The following is a 17299-nucleotide window of genomic DNA, read 5'->3' on the forward strand; positions in this document are numbered from 1 at the left end:
GGTTGGAACAAGATGATCTTTAAGGTCCCTTCCAACCCAAACTATTCTGTGATGCTATGAAATTAATTCCTCTCCCCCTATTTCCTTGGTTATCCTGGGCCTTTCTCTAAAGAAAGATGTATACAAAAAAAAAGGCATTGTGAAGTTTGCAGAAGGGAACAAACCAAAAGATTTTTAGTGTCAGTGTTTTTAGGACAGAGAACATCTGAGGTTAGACCAACTATAAGTCAGTAAACCACACAGAAAAACAGACCGAGGCTGCAAGTATATGATTTGTTCGGTTGCATGTTTGAAATAATTATCTGCAAGGGAAAGGCGACTGTTAGCAAGAAGACACAATCAGCTATATGCTTGCTGAGTATGAGCTTCTTTCAGAAGATCTCACCTATTTTGCTTTTGTCTTGTCTCTGCGCAGGAGATGGACAATCAGCTGCTGCAGTTAGGGGATGTCTCACATCATGCTCCGGTGCTTTTGGCCTGGGCTCTTCTCCGCCACACTGTAAATCCAGAGGAGTCAACAAACATTATCAGAAGAATGGGCAGCACTGCTATCCAGCTGAATGTTTTCCAGTATCTGACAAAGCTTCTGCGATCGCTAAGCAGTGGGGGGAAGAATGTGAGTTTCTTATAATTATATATGTAAGCACTTGAAGGTTTTTAGCTGCTACTGATGTGAAGGTATGATGGGAAGCGGATGATTTTCATCCGATGTTCTTTCAAACTAAACTGGGTTTTAAGCAGAGTATGCAGTAAAGCTTGTTTTATCATCTTACCTTCTTCCGGTGAAGATCAGAAATCAAGTTGAAATGAAACAGATTTTTATGCCCAAAGAGTTTAAAAAAAAAAAAAAAAAGCTTTTGTAAGTTGAGGAACTACATCTCTTGAGCAGAATAGACTGTATTTAATCATGTTTGATTTGCCTCCATAAGTGTGCTTGCCATTGTGGATCTTGAATATTAGATGATTTATCTCTGCGCTGTTCTCTGTATATGGTTTCATTACACAATACTGTGTATGAGAGTAAACTACTTTGTAGGCAGAAACCAGTGAAAGCAAATCCTTTTAATGTCTATGAACGCTGAGTGCTGCTTTTTTTTGGATGTTTGGAAGGCATTTCTAATAATGGTAGTGGCCAGACTTCCCATTTCAGTGAAATATTTGATGTTAATGTGGAGCTTAACTAATGACTGCTTCCTGCTTTACTCCCCCTCTGGTGACTGCAGCAAGGATGTATGAAGAAGGCAGTTACTCAGTTTGTAAAGCAGATTGAGTATAGTTACAGTACGTTCTGTAATTCATAGTGTTTCCTATAATGGCCTTGTGTATTCTTTCTTTCCAGTGTACTGCCAGCACAGCTTGTATGTGTATTTATGGACTTCTTTCCTTTGTCCTGACGTCACTGGAATTACATACGTTGGGCAATCAGCAGGTAAGCATCTTGTCATAACTGGTGCTGATTACTTTTGTTAAATTGTAATCCTGCATTTGAGACTACAAACTTTATGTGACTTAGATCTAAAAGAGTGATTTGCTGTTTTTCCTACTGCATTTACACAACGCAAACTTAGTAAACACCTCTGCTGACTGGCTGATTAATAATGAAAGAGTATATCTTGCACTTGAAGTCGTATGGATGTGAAACTAATTGTTGATGTATTATTTCCAAAGCAATGGAAATAATATATACTTCATTTCCAAGTTTGAGAAGAGTCCTATAGCCCTTTGCATATATAGTGCACATATTTGTCCTGGCTGGTCCATTTATGATAAGGAGCATGGCTTTAGTTGTGTTCTGGGTTTGGGTGTGTTGGGTGTTTCTTTCTGTTTGACTAGAGGAAGTAGATACCTCTTGGATGGTAACATGGAAACTTAAATTCCAAAGACATGGCAGAACTTGGTTGGGGTGAAATCACCCAGTGTAACGTAACTTTTATTTTCTCCATCCTCTCTTCCTTTGAAGGATATAATTGATGCTGCATGTGAAGTTCTGGCAGCTTCCAGCATTCCTCAGCTCTTCTGGAAGACGGTGAGTGTGTTGGCAACTTCTTTGACCTACCTTCCTTATAACTAAAACATGATAAAATATCCCCTTTTAGGAAAGGAACAGACTGATTGTATTTAGTTAGTTTCTAGGAGGGCCTGCAGAGCTAGTGTTCATTTATATCTATCTTTGATTTATTTTTGCCCTTTCCTGCCTTTTAGGTACAGCCTTGGCTTTACTCTTGAAGGATACTGGAACAAGTTTTAATATAGGTGATAGTTTAAACCAGGGCTGGGGCTGCAAGGATTGAACTAACTGCTGGCAAAAGCATCATGCTTATTTTTCTGTTGTCACAGAATTAGGGTGATATGTAATGTGTTATAGTCTTACTTCCTGCCTCATACTTGCACACTGCCTCATGCTATAGTCTGTGCAAGGACTGGAGTGATATTTTTGTGCATGATTAATGTTAAATGTACAACTTAAAAAGGAACTGTATCCTTGTGCTATACTGAGACCACTTTAGCATTTCTTTTTAGTAATACGACATTTGTTTTCTGTTTCCACTACCAGGAACCTACTGCAGGTCTGGGTATTGTCCTGGACAGTGTGTGTGGGATGTTCCCCCATCTTCTTACTCCTCTCCTTCAGCTGCTCCAAGCTCTTGTGTCTGATAAATCTACTGCAAAAAAGGTAGAGGGTCTCTCTTGTTGTTCAGGAGTTGATTTATTGTAAGACAGGGATAACATGCTATGTGATAATGCTGTGTGATCCTTTCTTTCCGTTACATATGGTTATCTCAGTTGCAATCTTAGATAACAGACATTAAGCTTTTGTCAAAGAACAATTTTAGTCCTGTGCTGTTGCAGGACACTGTTGTCTGGCAGTTTTCTTTTAGAAAACTTTTAAATTCTAATGGCTGAAGATTAAGATACTGCCTAATTTTTGACGTTTTACTTTACTGATAAGAAGTTTCTGATTCATTAGATGAGACATGTGGGCTGTCTAATAATGTTTTGGTAGGGTTGACACATTAGAAGGATATTGTCCACATCAAGAAAACTTACCTAATCCTGGAAATGACTGGTTGATTAATTTTTAAGAAGGTCTGGCTCTTCAGCTGTATTGTTTAAGCTCTCTCTGTATGCAGGTATACAGTTTCCTGGATAAAATGTCCTTCTATATTGAACTGTACAAGCATAAACCTCCTGATGTGATCTCTCATGAAGATGGCACGCTTTGGCGAAGACAGGCTCCAAAGCTCCTCTATCCTCTTGGTAATGAAACTGCACTGGTAATGAAACTGCACTGAAGCCTTTCTTTTCGAAATGCTTTGGGGAACTTAATTTTTTATCTGGCTTCTAACTCATGGGTAAATTTGTGACTTTATTTCACATGCTTCTTCGATCTTTAGGACTAGGTCAAACAAATCTGCGGATACCTCAGGGAACAGTGGGCCAAGTGATGCTGGATGATCGGGCTTATTTGGTACGATGGGAGTACTCCTACAGCAGCTGGACACTGTTTACCTGTGAGATTGAAATGCTGCTCCATGTTGTATCAACAGCAGGTGAGATAGGCTGGGGGAGTATAAAGGAGAATAAATAATTGTTATTTGTTATCAATTTGAGGTTAATGGATTGAACAGCTCTTAGTACTTTTGAAAGAGCGTGGAATACTTCCCCAGAAACCTGTTTTTTTTTTTTTTTAATTATTGTAATAATACTGTAAAATTCACTGCAAAAAGCATGTAGTGAAATGAGATAAATTATAGATGAGGGAAAAGTTGGGATAAATAAAATAAATGTTTTTTGATATGGGGAGCGATCATGGGGAAGTGTGGTAAGATTAATGTGCATTGTTCCAGTTTTGATTACTGCTTAAGTATGATTTTGCATTCTAGTGTTAGTTTTCTTTACCCAGATGTGATTCAGCATTGCCAGAGGGTCAAGCCAATAATTGATCTGGTTCATAAAGTCATTAGCACTGATGTATCGATAGCAGATTGCCTTCTGCCAATTACGTCACGAATCTACATGCTCCTGCAGAGGTAAGTCACTGACTGGCATGACGTGACTAACAGCGGAAGCACCTGAGGACTTACAATGATCTGGGAGAATGGCTAATTATGAATTTTGCCAAGAGCTTTGCAAGAAGTGTGTCTCAGTGCTTGAACTTCCCCAGAGACTGGTGTTCAGTTCTCAAGATTGTTCTGGCTACGCACTGTTTAATGCTTTGATGCAGCAGAATGGCCCCTCTTCCACTTCTTTCCTGAATGTTGTGCAATTTTATCCATTTAAAGGTATTTTTTATTGGTAGCTATTTTTACATGAAAGGGGAATAAAACATATTAAACATATTAGAGCAGTAACTTCCAAGTGTTAACACAGTTGTACTTACTAACTCTTCTCTCAGTGTTAACTGCCTGGGAATTGATGTTCTGCTGCATAATTATTTTTCACTGTGACAGTCTGCTGTCTTGCCAGCTTTGCCTCTTGCAGTAAATTGATCTGACTCAGGTATGAGGGGGAGGCGGCAAGTCTAGACTGAAAGTGCAGACTCTCGTGTCTGTATTTACCTGGTTAGGTATACTTGAGTATAATTTATATTTTTGTACTTCAGTGAGAGAGAAGCTTTTTTTGATCAAAATAACAGTATATGGGCTAGACCACAGATGGCAGTGCTTTTTATGCATAATATTTCTTTTTCCTAGGCTAACAACTGTGATCTCCCCCCCTGTGGATGTTATTGCTTCTTGTGTCAATTGTTTGACAGTACTGGCTGTTCGGATGCCAGCCAAGGTGAGGAAATGACCTTCTGGGTTTGAGAACTAGTAGAATGTGAATGAGAGGAAATATCTGTACTTTTTCTCTTGCAGGTTTGGACTGACCTTCGCCATACAGGGTTCTTACCATTTGTTGCCAATCCAGTGTCCAGTATGAATCACATGATGAGGTATTCATGATACCCCAGCCCCTTTTTCATAGCCTATTCATAACCTGTCATAAGAACTTTTTGCCAGTGTGAAATCTGTGCATCTGACATCTCTCTCTCGTCAGAATCCTGCTATTCATGTAATAAACCCTCTTCCTTATTTCACAGTGCAGAGGGAATGAATGCTGGGGGCTATGGAAACCTATTGATGAGCATAGAACAGCCTCAAGGCGAGTACAGTGTTACCGTCTCCTTCCTGAACCTGATCACAACTCTTGTCCGGGTGAGTGTTTCTGGAATGGTCTGCATGTGAAGTCAGCTGTAGGCTGTTGTAATAGGAAAGTGAAATACAGCTGTGTCTGAGATCCCCTGTGCAACGAACGGGTCTCTGAGTAATTGTTGGTTGACGCTCTCTTCCACGCTACTGTTTGTGCTTTCTCTGTAGTCTGATTCTTTCAAAAAAGTGTTTCGATTCATCTGATCTACAAAAGAATAGAAGTCACTTGTATATCTATGTCCCCATGCTCAATAGTTTTCTCACACTTTAAAGACACATGGCATCTTACCACAAAAGGTGTCTTGTCCTTTTAACTGGAGGGGGAACAATAACATTTCTGTTTCTCGCAGGGACAACTTGGTAGCACCCAGAGCCAAGGACTTGTGCCTTGCATTGTGTTTGTCCTAAAGGAGATGTTACCTAATTACCACAAATGGCGTTATAACTCTCATGGAGTGAGAGAGAAAATTGGTAAGGATATTGGGGGTGGGGAGAGAAGGAGCAGGAGGGGATAAAAAGAATCATCACGTGTCTTCTCATAGAGGACATGTGAATTTTTACTCTTTTTTTATCATACCTTTTCTAGTAGCTGTGATTTGTCTGAAAATACTAGGAACTAGGCAACAGATGTTCCTGAAAACTAAGTAGTCCATTTCATCTCTGTTTCAGGATGCCTTATTCTGCAGCTGATCCATGCTATACTGAATTTATGCCCTGAAATGGATCCTCGTAGCAGGTAAGACAGGTGATGGATTTCAGATCTGGACTAGCCTGGCTTACAGTGCAGGAAGGCTCTGTTGCTATCTTTTTGATTCAGTTTTTGAATGTATATGACTAGGAATAAACTGGCATGGTTGTGTAGTGCTGGTTTCAGTTCTTCTCAGTGTTACTGAGTACAGGAAGGGTAGAAAAAAATTAGGGACATTGTTTTTTAGAACACCTTGTGAAGAAAGAGAAACCAGTAAATAGATTTCCTGGGACAGACTACCATCTGCTTTCTTATTTGGCGTATCAACTCTGAACAAAACAGAAGGGAAAATAAAGTAGGGGTTAGTGGGGGTGTATAGAGGTTACTTTGTGGTAGTTTTCTAAGTGCTAGGTGGGAAGATACTGCAAGTGCTGCTGGTGATGATGTCCTGTGTCCGTGTCTCACAGCAATGCCCCCAGCCTTCAGTCTTTGTGCATCTTCAGCCTGGCCAACACTGAAGCAGGGCAAGCTGTCATTAACATCATGGGAATTGGTGTGGACACTATTGATATGGTGATGGCCTCCCAGTCTAGTAGGTGAGTGGTGTATTTCATTTCAGTAATGTGAGAAAAGAAGCAAATGATAATATTTGAAATGTAGCTTTAATTGATTGCATGACAGCCTGCCTTGTATGGTTTGGAGGAAAAAGCCTTGTTCCAGATCTGTGTACTTTGCTGTACACTATCCATTTCATGCAGTTGTTTGTTTTCTATTTCTAAATGACATTTGGAGCATGCCGGTGGGTGTGAACGTGTTCAGTTGTTTAACATTTGCTAGCAGTTACGTTTTTTTAAATAAAGAATTCCCTTGAATGCAATTTATAAGTTTGAATGAGTGAATTGGAAGCAAGAAGATTACAGCAAATGTTAGAAGTTGTGTGTCTTCAAGTAACACCAGAGTTCAAGGGCAGCTATGCACATGAATAAATTGTAATAAAGCCTGAACTGTAATTTTGGAAGCACTTAGGGAGATGATCAGTCTTTTCAGGGTGGTTCTGAAAGCAGCTTGAAGTACTCTGGAAGTATTGAAGACATCTCCAGTGTTGAGCGCCTTAACTTCCTTACATGACTTCCACTGAGGCTTGAATCTTTTTCTTTAGCTATGGTTGAATCTCTCTCCTTTTCTTTGTTCTCTTTTCTTGGCCAACTCTACTTTACACATAGCCTGCTTAACTTGCTAGCAGGTTGTTTCTGAGAAAGTCTGCCATTTTTTTCTTTCAAAACAAGTCTGGAAGGGAATCCAAACTTGTTAAGGAGAAAGTGAGACCTGTTTGAGAAACGTTTTTAGCTTTAATGTCTCTTCAGAATGTTTATCTGATAAGGAAGATCTTAGGAAAATATGAGACTTGGAACCAGTTTTATATCTTCATCCAGTTTTGGTACACTGTAATTTCAGTGAGATTGGTTCTGTAAATGGTTTTCCTTTTGTCTTAACACGTTTTAAATCTCTGTATCCTCAAAAGGGTAAAAAAAGTGATTACTGGCTGTCAGGCTATTTGTCCCTTTTTTTTTGATGTTGGAAACTTGGGGCTGGGTAGACAATATTTTTTGTGGATTTAGGGGGGTTGTATTTCAGCAGCTTGTATTTGGTGATATGACAGTCTGAGTAAAAACGTCTTATAATTCCTGACTGACAGAGTATAGAATTTCCTCTTTGAATGTTGTACAAGTAATAAATGTTGGTTGTCTTTTAAGTACAATGTTGTACAAGTAATAAATGTCAGTTACTTACTTTGGTTTCTTTTTGGAAACACAGTGATGAGTCACAAGGCCAAGGTCAACTGCTGATCCAAACAGTTAAGCTGGCATTCTCGGTTACCAATAATGTCATCCGGTTGAAACCCCCCTCTAGCGTGGTATCTCCATTAGAACAGGCACTTACTCAGCATGGTATGTATTTCTCCATGGGGGCAGCCTGGGAAGGTCTATTTTTTTGTTATTTGCAAATAGTAAGGTGTGTCGCATTACAAACAGTGGTTAAGATTTCAGGGTTCCAAGAAGTGGTTTCTAGTGATGGAAAAGGCCTATTCTCCCTCCTCTAAGGCATTTTTCTCCTCTGGGACAGCTTCTGAACTATTAAGCAAACGTGGCTTGTTGTTTGCTGCTTTGTAATGAGATGGATGTAATTAAAGAATATAGTAAATGAGCTGCCATTAGTATCTCTGGCTGGGCCCATGCCTTGTTCTTCTGGAAGACTAACCTACTTCTCACCTTCTGTTATGGAAATCATTATTTAGTAAATAGCTATATCTTGTTGCAGTTTCTTCTCTTTGATTTTAATTGTGTTCTCTCCAGGTGCTCATGGAAACAATCTTATTGCGGTCTTGGCCAAATATATCTACCACAAGCATGACCCTGCACTTCCACGCCTGGCCATCCAATTGCTCAAACGACTGGCTACAGTAAGATGAGACTCACACAAGTGCTCCTTTGCTTCTCCCCTTGTGACTGATGCCACCACTGAAATTCTTTCAAGATAATTACTTCAGACTTTTTTTGTATCAGGGAGCTTAATGCAAGTCAGTTGAAGGCAGTGTGGAATGAAAGCTCTAAGTTAGAGCACGTTAAAAAACACATAAAGGGCCCTTAGTTTTTTAATGTAATCTTCTGCTGTGTCTGAATTCACTCAACATCTCACTGAGAGGCTTTAGATGAGTGGGGTGGTTTTTGCAAAGTATTTGCACCTCCAATTGATTTATTTCCACTTTTTTGAGCAACTTTCTCAAGTCACACTCTTAAGTACAATTTCTACACCTCTTTAACTGGAACTTTTACATCTTACAGAGAAGAGAATCCTAATTAAGTATTTATTGGGAGCTTTCAACTTTGCCTTTTGGACTTACTTTTTTTGACTACTATACTTCCTAGAATGTATTTGCAGTTTTATTAAAGCATATAAATCTAGCTCTGGGATTATTTATTTCAAGAAACATTATTCCAGAACTGTTTTTCTCTTTGTCTTTTCCAGTTTTGTCATAACCCTTGAGAAATAGGTGAGGGATAGAGCAGAATTGCCAAAGATGAAAATCTGGATCACTTTGCAGGTTTCTTCCTGGTTAATGACAAAAACTTACTTTTGAGTTCCCTCACTTATGTTCATAGATTCAATATAAAAATATTTTGGAGTTTCAATTTGAAATGCAAACCACCTTTTATATAGAGAAGAAGCATTCTGTAGAGTTTGGTTATTCTTGCTTCTGACATTTCTTTCCTGTTGCAGGTTGCTCCCATGTCTGTTTATGCCTGCCTTGGTAGTGATGCTGCTGCGATCCGTGATGCCTTCCTCACCCGCCTGCAGAGCAAGATCGAGGACATGCGTATTAAGGTCATGATACTGGAGTTCCTCACAGTTGCGGTGGAGACACAACCTGGGCTCATTGAGCTGTTCCTGAACTTGGAAGTGAAGGATGGCAGTGATGGGTCAAAGGTAGAATAACAGATATTTGTCCAAGGACTCGCTAGTTTTATTGTAGCATTCATAGCAGTCTTATGGCGCTAGTCTCTAAAATCTGATAGTCCTTGCATGTAACCTGATGTGCTTAATGTAAAGATAAAGGCAGCTTCTGCTTGCAGTTAGTGGATGTGCTGCTATTCCAGTTTCACTTTTCCCTGTAACCAAAGAGAAACTTTCCCCAGTGTTTCAAGGCAGATACTGAGTTAACATGAGAACATCCGCTGGGTCAGACCAAAGATCCCTGTGGCCCACTCTCGATTCTGACAGTGGCCAGTCAGTGAGAAAGCTGAAGGTGGAGGTACAATGGACAATATCAGTTTTCCAGAATACCCACTCTGGTGCTTTGCAGTTCAAGGTCTTCTTGGGTTGGGACCTTTTGAAGGCATTTGGTCTTGCTAAGTCTTAGCTTAGCTCATTTTTTTTATTCCCCTGAAAATATTTTTTTTCTTGCCTGTGTTACGACTACATTCCTTGTAGTCTTACACAAAATATATGATGGCATCATGTACTCAAGATTTATTTGTGTATTGTGCAAGTGGAATCAAGCACATTTGATTTAATAGGTGTGTACATAGTGGTTCTGTAGCAATGTAACCTCTCTCGTTTTCTTTTGCTTTAGGAATTCAGCTTAGGGGAGTGGAGTTGCCTCCAAGTAGTCTTAGAGCTGATAGACTCCAAACAACAGGAGAGGTACTGGTGCCCTCCCCTTTTGCATCGTGCTGCCATTGCCTTCCTGCATGCTCTGTGGCAGGACCGTCGAGATAGCGCCATGCTAGTTCTGAGGACAAAGTGAGTTGTTGTTTTCCTACAATGCATTTTCCTTCCTTTTTTCCAAAACACTTTTTCCTTGGTTCATCAGACTTTTCAGGGACACTTGCATCTTAGTCTTTGTGCATCCTGGTAAGGGTGTGCAGTGTATGGGCTTTGAACTTAGTCTCTCGGGAAAGAAGGTGAGAAGCCTGTATGTGCATGTTCAGAACCAAATATATTTAATTCTGTTTCTTTTGTACAAGGCTATATAATCTTGTATTTACCAAAGCATATTTTGTATGAAGTTAGGAACAGTTAAAGTGCTGCTGGGCCTGTGGTGTTGTGGAGATAACTGATTTTACTTCTGTATATATCTTTTAGGCCAAAGTTTTGGGAAAATTTAACCAATCCCCTCTTTGGGACTCTTCCTCCGCCTTCAGAATCATCAGAGGTGAGTTGCATCCAAACAAAATGAAGGTAGTTAGGTACTTCTCAGAAAAGTGATATATGTGGCTCTTCCCTCTGCTTCTAGTTTTCTAAAAGAAAGTATGATCAAGTGGTTTAAACACAGGCAGGAGATTAAGTGAATGCTTTCTGGCTTTGCAGACACTGTACAGCCATGAACTATCTTTTGAAATTCTCTGCTCTTTATTCATATATGAAACAAAAATAGATGTTACCTAGCATCTGTGGTAACACTCTTTGGAAGGTATGCTGTCTGTAGTGTACCTGTAATATACCTCATGTGCTGTTTGGCAAAAGAAACTCATCTTTTTCTTACGCATAGCTCAGGCTGACTAGTATCGCAGAGGAATAGGTAAGGGTCTTGTTATCATTCCCTTCTGTGGGAGCTTTCCCCTTCATTGTGAAAGTCCTGTGCTCTCACTCAGAGGGCTGCTTTGAACACAGCATTCTTTCCTTATTGTCACCAGTCCATAGTAAAATGACATAACTATTGCTGTTGTGGGAGAAACAAGTCTCCTGCAAAACTGGAGTATGAGTCACTGCAAGTGGATGGGTAGGGATAAATCAGAATTCCACTCACCCTACAGAGCTAGGTGCTCAGATTTTGTGGTTTTGGTTTTTTTTTGTCTTTGTAGCTCAGTGTCTTGGATACCTGTGCCTTAATCATGAAAATCATCTGTTTGGAGATCTACTATGTTGTCAAGTGAGTCTTTGTTAGTCTCTCCTTCATCCCTATACTTTTTAATTATCTAAACTGTATGTGTTAAATCTTGATAGACCATGCAGGCTTTGAGGGACAAAGTACATGTAATCCTGTGAAAATGTGGGAGGAAGAGTGATTTAGAAACAAATCACAAATGCACATTTGAGGTTCTTGCAATCACTAATTGCAGAAAGAGGTGTTACAGTGCTTCTGCAACCTGTGGGTGAGAATGTTAGTATTTTCCTTGTATCCTGGAATGAGGATATACAGTATTTATGAATACTAAATGTAAACTAAGCTAAGTACACCTACTATAGTGATTGCTGAATAACACTTTAGTAGTTTTCTCCCTCTCATTTTGTTTTTCTGGACATAACTGCCTTTTAATGTTGAAAAGTCATGATTAACTAAAATCTCTGCTTAAAAAAAAAAATGCATAGATTTTCTTCAGGGATCGTGTTTTTCCTTCACATTTGATGTAAAAAGTGGGATTCCCTGCACAGGTCTAATATGTGGAATAACCTTCATTTGTAAGCTGTGTCCTTGGCTTTCCTACTTGAATCTCAGAAGAAGTATATTTTCTGACCAAAGAATAAATGAAGATAACTTCTCCTCTTGATTTGGTCAGGGGCTCACTGGATCAGTCCCTGAAAGACACGCTGAAGAATTTCTCCACCAAAAAGCGCTTTGCCTATTGGTCAGAATATGTGAAGTTACTGGCATGTCATGTGGCAGAGACAGAGGGTAGCAGCTGTGCCTCCATGACAGAATATCAAATGCTGATCTCAGCCTGGCGGATGCTGCTGATAATCTCTACTAGCCATGTAAGAGCTACCTCTTATCTTTCATGATAATCTGAAATTAACATTTTGAAGAATGCAGTGTCAACTTCTCGGAGCCAGCTAAGCCGTAATGAAGAATTCACTGTTTTTTCTTTCAGTTTTCTTGTATACATGCTTACAACACAATTTGGCATGAGTGTGGTGCAAGAGGTTAGAGTAGGTGGTGTTTTGCTGTTTGATCAAAATGAGCATATTGTCTGTCTGAGCAGAGAAGGGAGGTAGTAAATCATTTTTATAGCAATTCTAAGTAATTGCGTAATCCTGAGTCAAGTGAGGCAGGGATGCACCATTAGGGAAATCAGTCATTGCTGACTTCTTGTCAACTGTTAATGTAATACTTCAGTGATTTCTGTAAAACTGCATCACTCAGCAGCTATAAAACTTGGAGAATTCTTAAAGTAACAAAACAATAGATTGAAGTTAGACTGCTAAGAAGGTGCATCTTTTGTTGTGCTTGATTGATCTCTGTCTTTGTGGATCTTAGGCGGATATAATGCATCTGACTGACTCTGCCATTCATCAGCAATTGTTTCTGGATGTGCTAAATGGGACCAAAGTTTTGGTAGGTGCTGCTTCCCGTCAGTTGTTTAATTTTGCAGTTGTTCATCTCCTTTGTACTATGAGGAGGTCTATTTCTGCAGCTGCTTGCCATCATAAGTTTTTTTTAGATCCTGTGAAATTGGGCTGAAACAAAGTCTCTCTCCCTGAATTGATGAGCTTCCTACAAATCTTTATTTTGTATGTGTTTTTCTTGTCATCACTGGCTGACCCTGCAGCGGGTCCTGACTGGTTCCCTCGACGCTGCTAGTTGCTGAAGAACAAACCTGGTCGTATGGTGGTGGTAAATGGGCTGAGGATTTCTTAAGTGTTCTTACATGTGACTATTGCAACTGTAACTCTTGCAATATTTCTTCTTAGCTTCTAGTTCCCATGTCAGTATCCTGTCTGCAGCTGGGGTCTATGCTATGTACCCTTCTTCTGATCCTGCTCAAACAGTGGAAGAGGTAGGTATTGTCCTGAATATAAAAACTTTGGAGATTATGTTTAAGTGTTTTGCTGTAGTGAGATTCCCTTAGTGATTTGGGGAGGAAACTGAAGCCTTATCATAGAATTCTCTTGGGATGGCAAATGTCATGGCAATGGTTATTGCTGAAATATCTTGTGGTAACATATTAATGGTTTGGCTTCCTGCTTGCTGGTGAAAAGTGCATCAAAAAAAACTTTTGTGATAGTCAGTCCTGCATTCTCACTGTACTGTGCAATGTCTGTTGTGAGATCCAGGTGGTGACTTAAACTTTACTTGGAAGAACTGTTTTTATTTCTATGGATCATATAAATTATGATTCACACAGCTCAGTCAAGCCAATATATTTATTGAGGGATCTTGTCTAATCTGAAGAGCTCTCCCTTTTTGTTGTCAGCGAGTTGGGTTCTGTGGATAAAATCATAAACTCCTTGACGCAGATTCTGGAGGGAATACTACAGGCAGATCAGCAGATGATGGAGAAAACCAAAGCCAAAGTGTTCTCAGCTCTTATCACTGTGCTGCAAATGAAGGAGATGAAAGGTGAGGTGGTGTATGTACAAGTGTCAAGAGCAGAGCTGTCATGGCTGAATGCACCCTAACACTCTAGTGTTTCCCAGATAAAAATAAGTGTGGTGTTAGTAGTAGTAAAGGGTGCTGAATATAGTCACCAACCTGTGGGACTTCTCTACTTTTTTTTGGTACTTGTTTAGGCTGGTTTTAGAAAGAGATGAGGTTTGTCATTCACAGTATTTGCATGTCTTTCCCCAACAATAACCTCTGCATTTTGATCAGTTTGATAGAGACAAGATTGGGTTCCCATGTGTTTTTGAAAATAGCTCAGCAGGTGTGGGAGGACAACCCCGTTATGCCGTCTCACAAAGTGATTGTAGAGCTTAGATTCTGACATGAATTTCTAGTTAGAGATAAACAAGAAAGTCTTCTGAGGGTACTTTTTGTTACAAACAGAGAAACTAGTCTGGTTGTCATTCCTATCAGTTGTAGGGTGTCTTACATTGCAGTAGCACCTGAAGACCCTCAGTGGAATCTGGGCAGTATTTCTCTGTACCACACATACAAGGGCCACTGTGGTGTTGAGAATTGTATCGGCTTACCTTTCTGTGTAGTCCTTGTCCCACTGCTTGGCCTCTGCAAACCCATATATTTTGGGAAATAAATAGAAAGCAGAGGATTGGGTTGTTTTTAAGTGTTTTTCTTTGCTGTTGAATTTGAGTTTCCAGTCATGCTGGTAAAAGGTGGTACAACTAATTGTAATAGTTTTGATGAGAATGTGGTATTTATATGGACTCACAGAACATAGACTGCACCTGCAGGCCAGTATCAGCAGTCTGGCAAAATGGGTAGGAAATGCTGTAGTGAGCAGTTATGGAATAATCTGTCCATAGCAGTGCTTGATTTGTGCCTTGAAATGTCGTTAATTTATATGACTTCTTGGTAAAACTACATGTTTTTATTATCCATATGACTTGTCTAATCCCTTATTATATCCTCCTAGACTTAATCATCTAACTTAGTCACAGTTCCTCACATTCTGTTTTGTAGGTTTTGAAATGAAAACAGAATAAATCTAACTCCAGGAAATGTGGCCCAGTGATGTTATCAGTTAAACTGGAAACCTAAGCATGAGGATTGTGTGTTAACTGGTGTCTATTCTGTGTGTGTCACAGTGAATGAGATCCCACAGTACTCCCAGCTGGTGTTGAGCGTGTGTGAAACGCTCCAAGATGAGGTCATTGCACTCTTTGATCAGACTCGACACAGCCTGACCTTGGGAGATGCGGCAGATGACAAGGACAGCATGGAAACAGATGATGCCTCTCGAGTTAAACACAAGGACCAGCGAGATGGGGTAAAGGACCAGTTCATCTGCTTTGCAGCCATGTTTTTTTTCTCTAGACAAAAGTTCCATGTATGTTTGGAACAACTTTCCCTTGCAGCCTGCTGCCTTCAAAGGAAGTTTTGGCGGTTTCTATTTCAGAATTACTCCGTGTCTTTTTGGCACATATCAGTCTGAGAAATTGGCTGTTGCTGTCTCTCTTTCAGCTCTGTCCATCATCACAATTGCTAATACAGCCTGGAAGCATGCAGAGTATAGTGTGAAGGATACCAGGTGCCTTAATTTATGATTCTGAGAATGATTGAACTTTGGGTCGTGTTAGTAACCGCTTATAAGATTTTCTCAGTATCCATGTCAAGTCTATACCTCGTTCTCGTTTATTTGTCACTGCAGGTGTGTGTTCTGGGTCTGCATCTGGCTAAAGAGCTCTGTGAAGTTGATGAAGATGGAGACTACTGGCTACAGATTACTAGGAAAGTCCCTGTGCTTCCTACTATCTTTGCTGCGTTGGAGATCAGCCTGAGAGTTAAACAAAACCTTCACTTCACAGAGGCCTCGTTACATTTACTGCTGACCTTAGCAAGGACTCAACAGGTGAGAGATGCAGAGAAATGGGAGCATATAACTATACATTTTAAATAGGAACTGTATATCTCATTATTCTGTGCGATGCAGCTGTATCTGTAGATAAAGGGGTTTTTTAGAGTCTGGCAAGCAGTAGGTCCTGTTGTGTGCCTGCTTAGTTTGCCTTGTTCTTCTTGATAATGAGATATCTCAGACGGAAGAGCTGAGCCAGACGGCAGACCTGTAATTTAGAGCAGGCGCTTTCACTGAATGTATTCTTCTGCAATGCAAATTAACGCCCCCTAGTTAAAACAGCATTAAGTGTTGGAATCTACTTTCTCATTAGTTGCAATAAACCGTTATTTATCTATTACAAATTCAACTTGTGTGGGGCTTTAGGCGAAAGCAAGGTTGTTCCAAAGCCAGTCCTTTTCAGAGATTATGTGTGTACAAAGCCAGGTGATATCAACATGGAATTCAAAGTACAGTTATGCGGGTTAGATTTTACTGGAAGAACAGTGTTGCTTTTCTTGATATTGAATTTTTAACAACGTAGAAGTATGTGTAGATGAAAGTTCTCTTAAAAGGGTGGTGACAGTGCAAAGGACAGAAATATCTAATGCAAAGTAAGTTTATTTAGTCTCAGAGAGGGGAGACACATGTAGATTTTAGTTTGTTCTGTGTCTTGTAGGGAGCAGCAGCAGTGGCTGGAGCTGGTGTCACACAGAGTGTCTGCCTGCCCCTCTTGAGCGTGTACCAGCTCAGCAGTAATGGAGCCATTCAGGTGGGTGCTGCTTCCTTTTGGATAGTGTGAAGAGTTTGTGGCATGTGCCACACTGGGCAGCAGTGTAAATGAGTGATACCTTTTTGTATCTGCTCTGTTCAGACATCTGCTTCATCTCGAAAGTCATTGGATGCCCCCTCTTGGCCTGGGGTCTATCGTCTCTCCATGTCACTGATGGAGCGCCTTCTTAAAACACTTAGATACAACTTCCTAACAGAAGCACTGGACTTTGTTGGTGTCCATCAAGAGAGGATTCTGCAGGTATGTCTTACATATTTCCTCTGTGATGGTTCATTTGGCTTCTGTGTTGGAATAGCAGCGGAAAGATGTCAGAAAGTGCAGAAGCATTGAAAAGAGGCTTCTGCCTCAGAAAGGTTTACAGTAGAAATAATAGTGGAAAGGGGAGGATAGAATATTCAAGCCATGCAGTCAAGCAAGGGTGATTGTTATGATACTTGTTAGAGCTGGCCAGTCACCATCTGTTCATCCTGGTCACTCTTGGGGTTATAACTTTGCTGCAGGTGTTTAATATGCCGACTTAACACAGTAGCAGAAGTGAGAGCTTGATGGGAACTCACTTTGTGGCTGTCTGCTCTTGAAAGAAAAGTATGAGAGTTGTTCTTGGAGGTGGCTTCAGCTCAGCCTTGCACAAATAACAGAAATGCTGTGGTCAGGGTTCAATCACCATTTGGGTCAGCAAGCTCTCATGTCCTGCGATACTGAAATACCTGTGCTGGCTGGAATGTGTCAGTGCAGATGCACTGAAGAATCCTGTTTGTACACAGGTGCTGAATTACCTGTTTATACGCATGCTGCCTGGACAAATAGCTACCTTCTCATATGGCAGCACAGTTTGTGAAATGCATTGACGTCTGACTAAGAATATAAAGTTCTCTGAGTCTGAGCCATGTGCTGT

General features: G+C 40.2%; 1 protein-coding gene across 1 annotated transcript in view; it reads left to right on the top strand.

Moving 5' to 3' along the window:
* NUP188 (nucleoporin 188) overlaps positions 1 to 17299 on the top strand; it is a 29277-nt gene that overhangs the window by 7543 nt on the left and 4435 nt on the right. The window contains exons 11-37 of the mRNA XM_082492581.1: positions 416 to 616; positions 1340 to 1429; positions 1961 to 2026; positions 2555 to 2674; positions 3132 to 3258; positions 3396 to 3551; positions 3905 to 4031; positions 4695 to 4782; positions 4860 to 4936; positions 5084 to 5198; positions 5543 to 5663; positions 5862 to 5928; positions 6348 to 6476; positions 7696 to 7829; positions 8235 to 8341; positions 9160 to 9366; positions 10013 to 10182; positions 10525 to 10594; positions 11244 to 11311; positions 11940 to 12135; positions 12638 to 12715; positions 13072 to 13157; positions 13575 to 13720; positions 14866 to 15047; positions 15429 to 15629; positions 16291 to 16383; positions 16486 to 16644. Of these exons, the coding sequence (XP_082348707.1) occupies positions 416 to 616; positions 1340 to 1429; positions 1961 to 2026; positions 2555 to 2674; positions 3132 to 3258; positions 3396 to 3551; positions 3905 to 4031; positions 4695 to 4782; positions 4860 to 4936; positions 5084 to 5198; positions 5543 to 5663; positions 5862 to 5928; positions 6348 to 6476; positions 7696 to 7829; positions 8235 to 8341; positions 9160 to 9366; positions 10013 to 10182; positions 10525 to 10594; positions 11244 to 11311; positions 11940 to 12135; positions 12638 to 12715; positions 13072 to 13157; positions 13575 to 13720; positions 14866 to 15047; positions 15429 to 15629; positions 16291 to 16383; positions 16486 to 16644 (3381 nt within the window). The remainder of the gene's footprint in view (positions 1 to 415; positions 617 to 1339; positions 1430 to 1960; positions 2027 to 2554; positions 2675 to 3131; positions 3259 to 3395; positions 3552 to 3904; positions 4032 to 4694; positions 4783 to 4859; positions 4937 to 5083; positions 5199 to 5542; positions 5664 to 5861; positions 5929 to 6347; positions 6477 to 7695; positions 7830 to 8234; positions 8342 to 9159; positions 9367 to 10012; positions 10183 to 10524; positions 10595 to 11243; positions 11312 to 11939; positions 12136 to 12637; positions 12716 to 13071; positions 13158 to 13574; positions 13721 to 14865; positions 15048 to 15428; positions 15630 to 16290; positions 16384 to 16485; positions 16645 to 17299) is intronic.

This window comes from Vanellus vanellus (assembly GCF_965231255.1).
Source record: "Vanellus vanellus genome assembly, chromosome: 18".
Taxonomy (NCBI): domain Eukaryota; kingdom Metazoa; phylum Chordata; class Aves; order Charadriiformes; family Charadriidae; genus Vanellus; species Vanellus vanellus.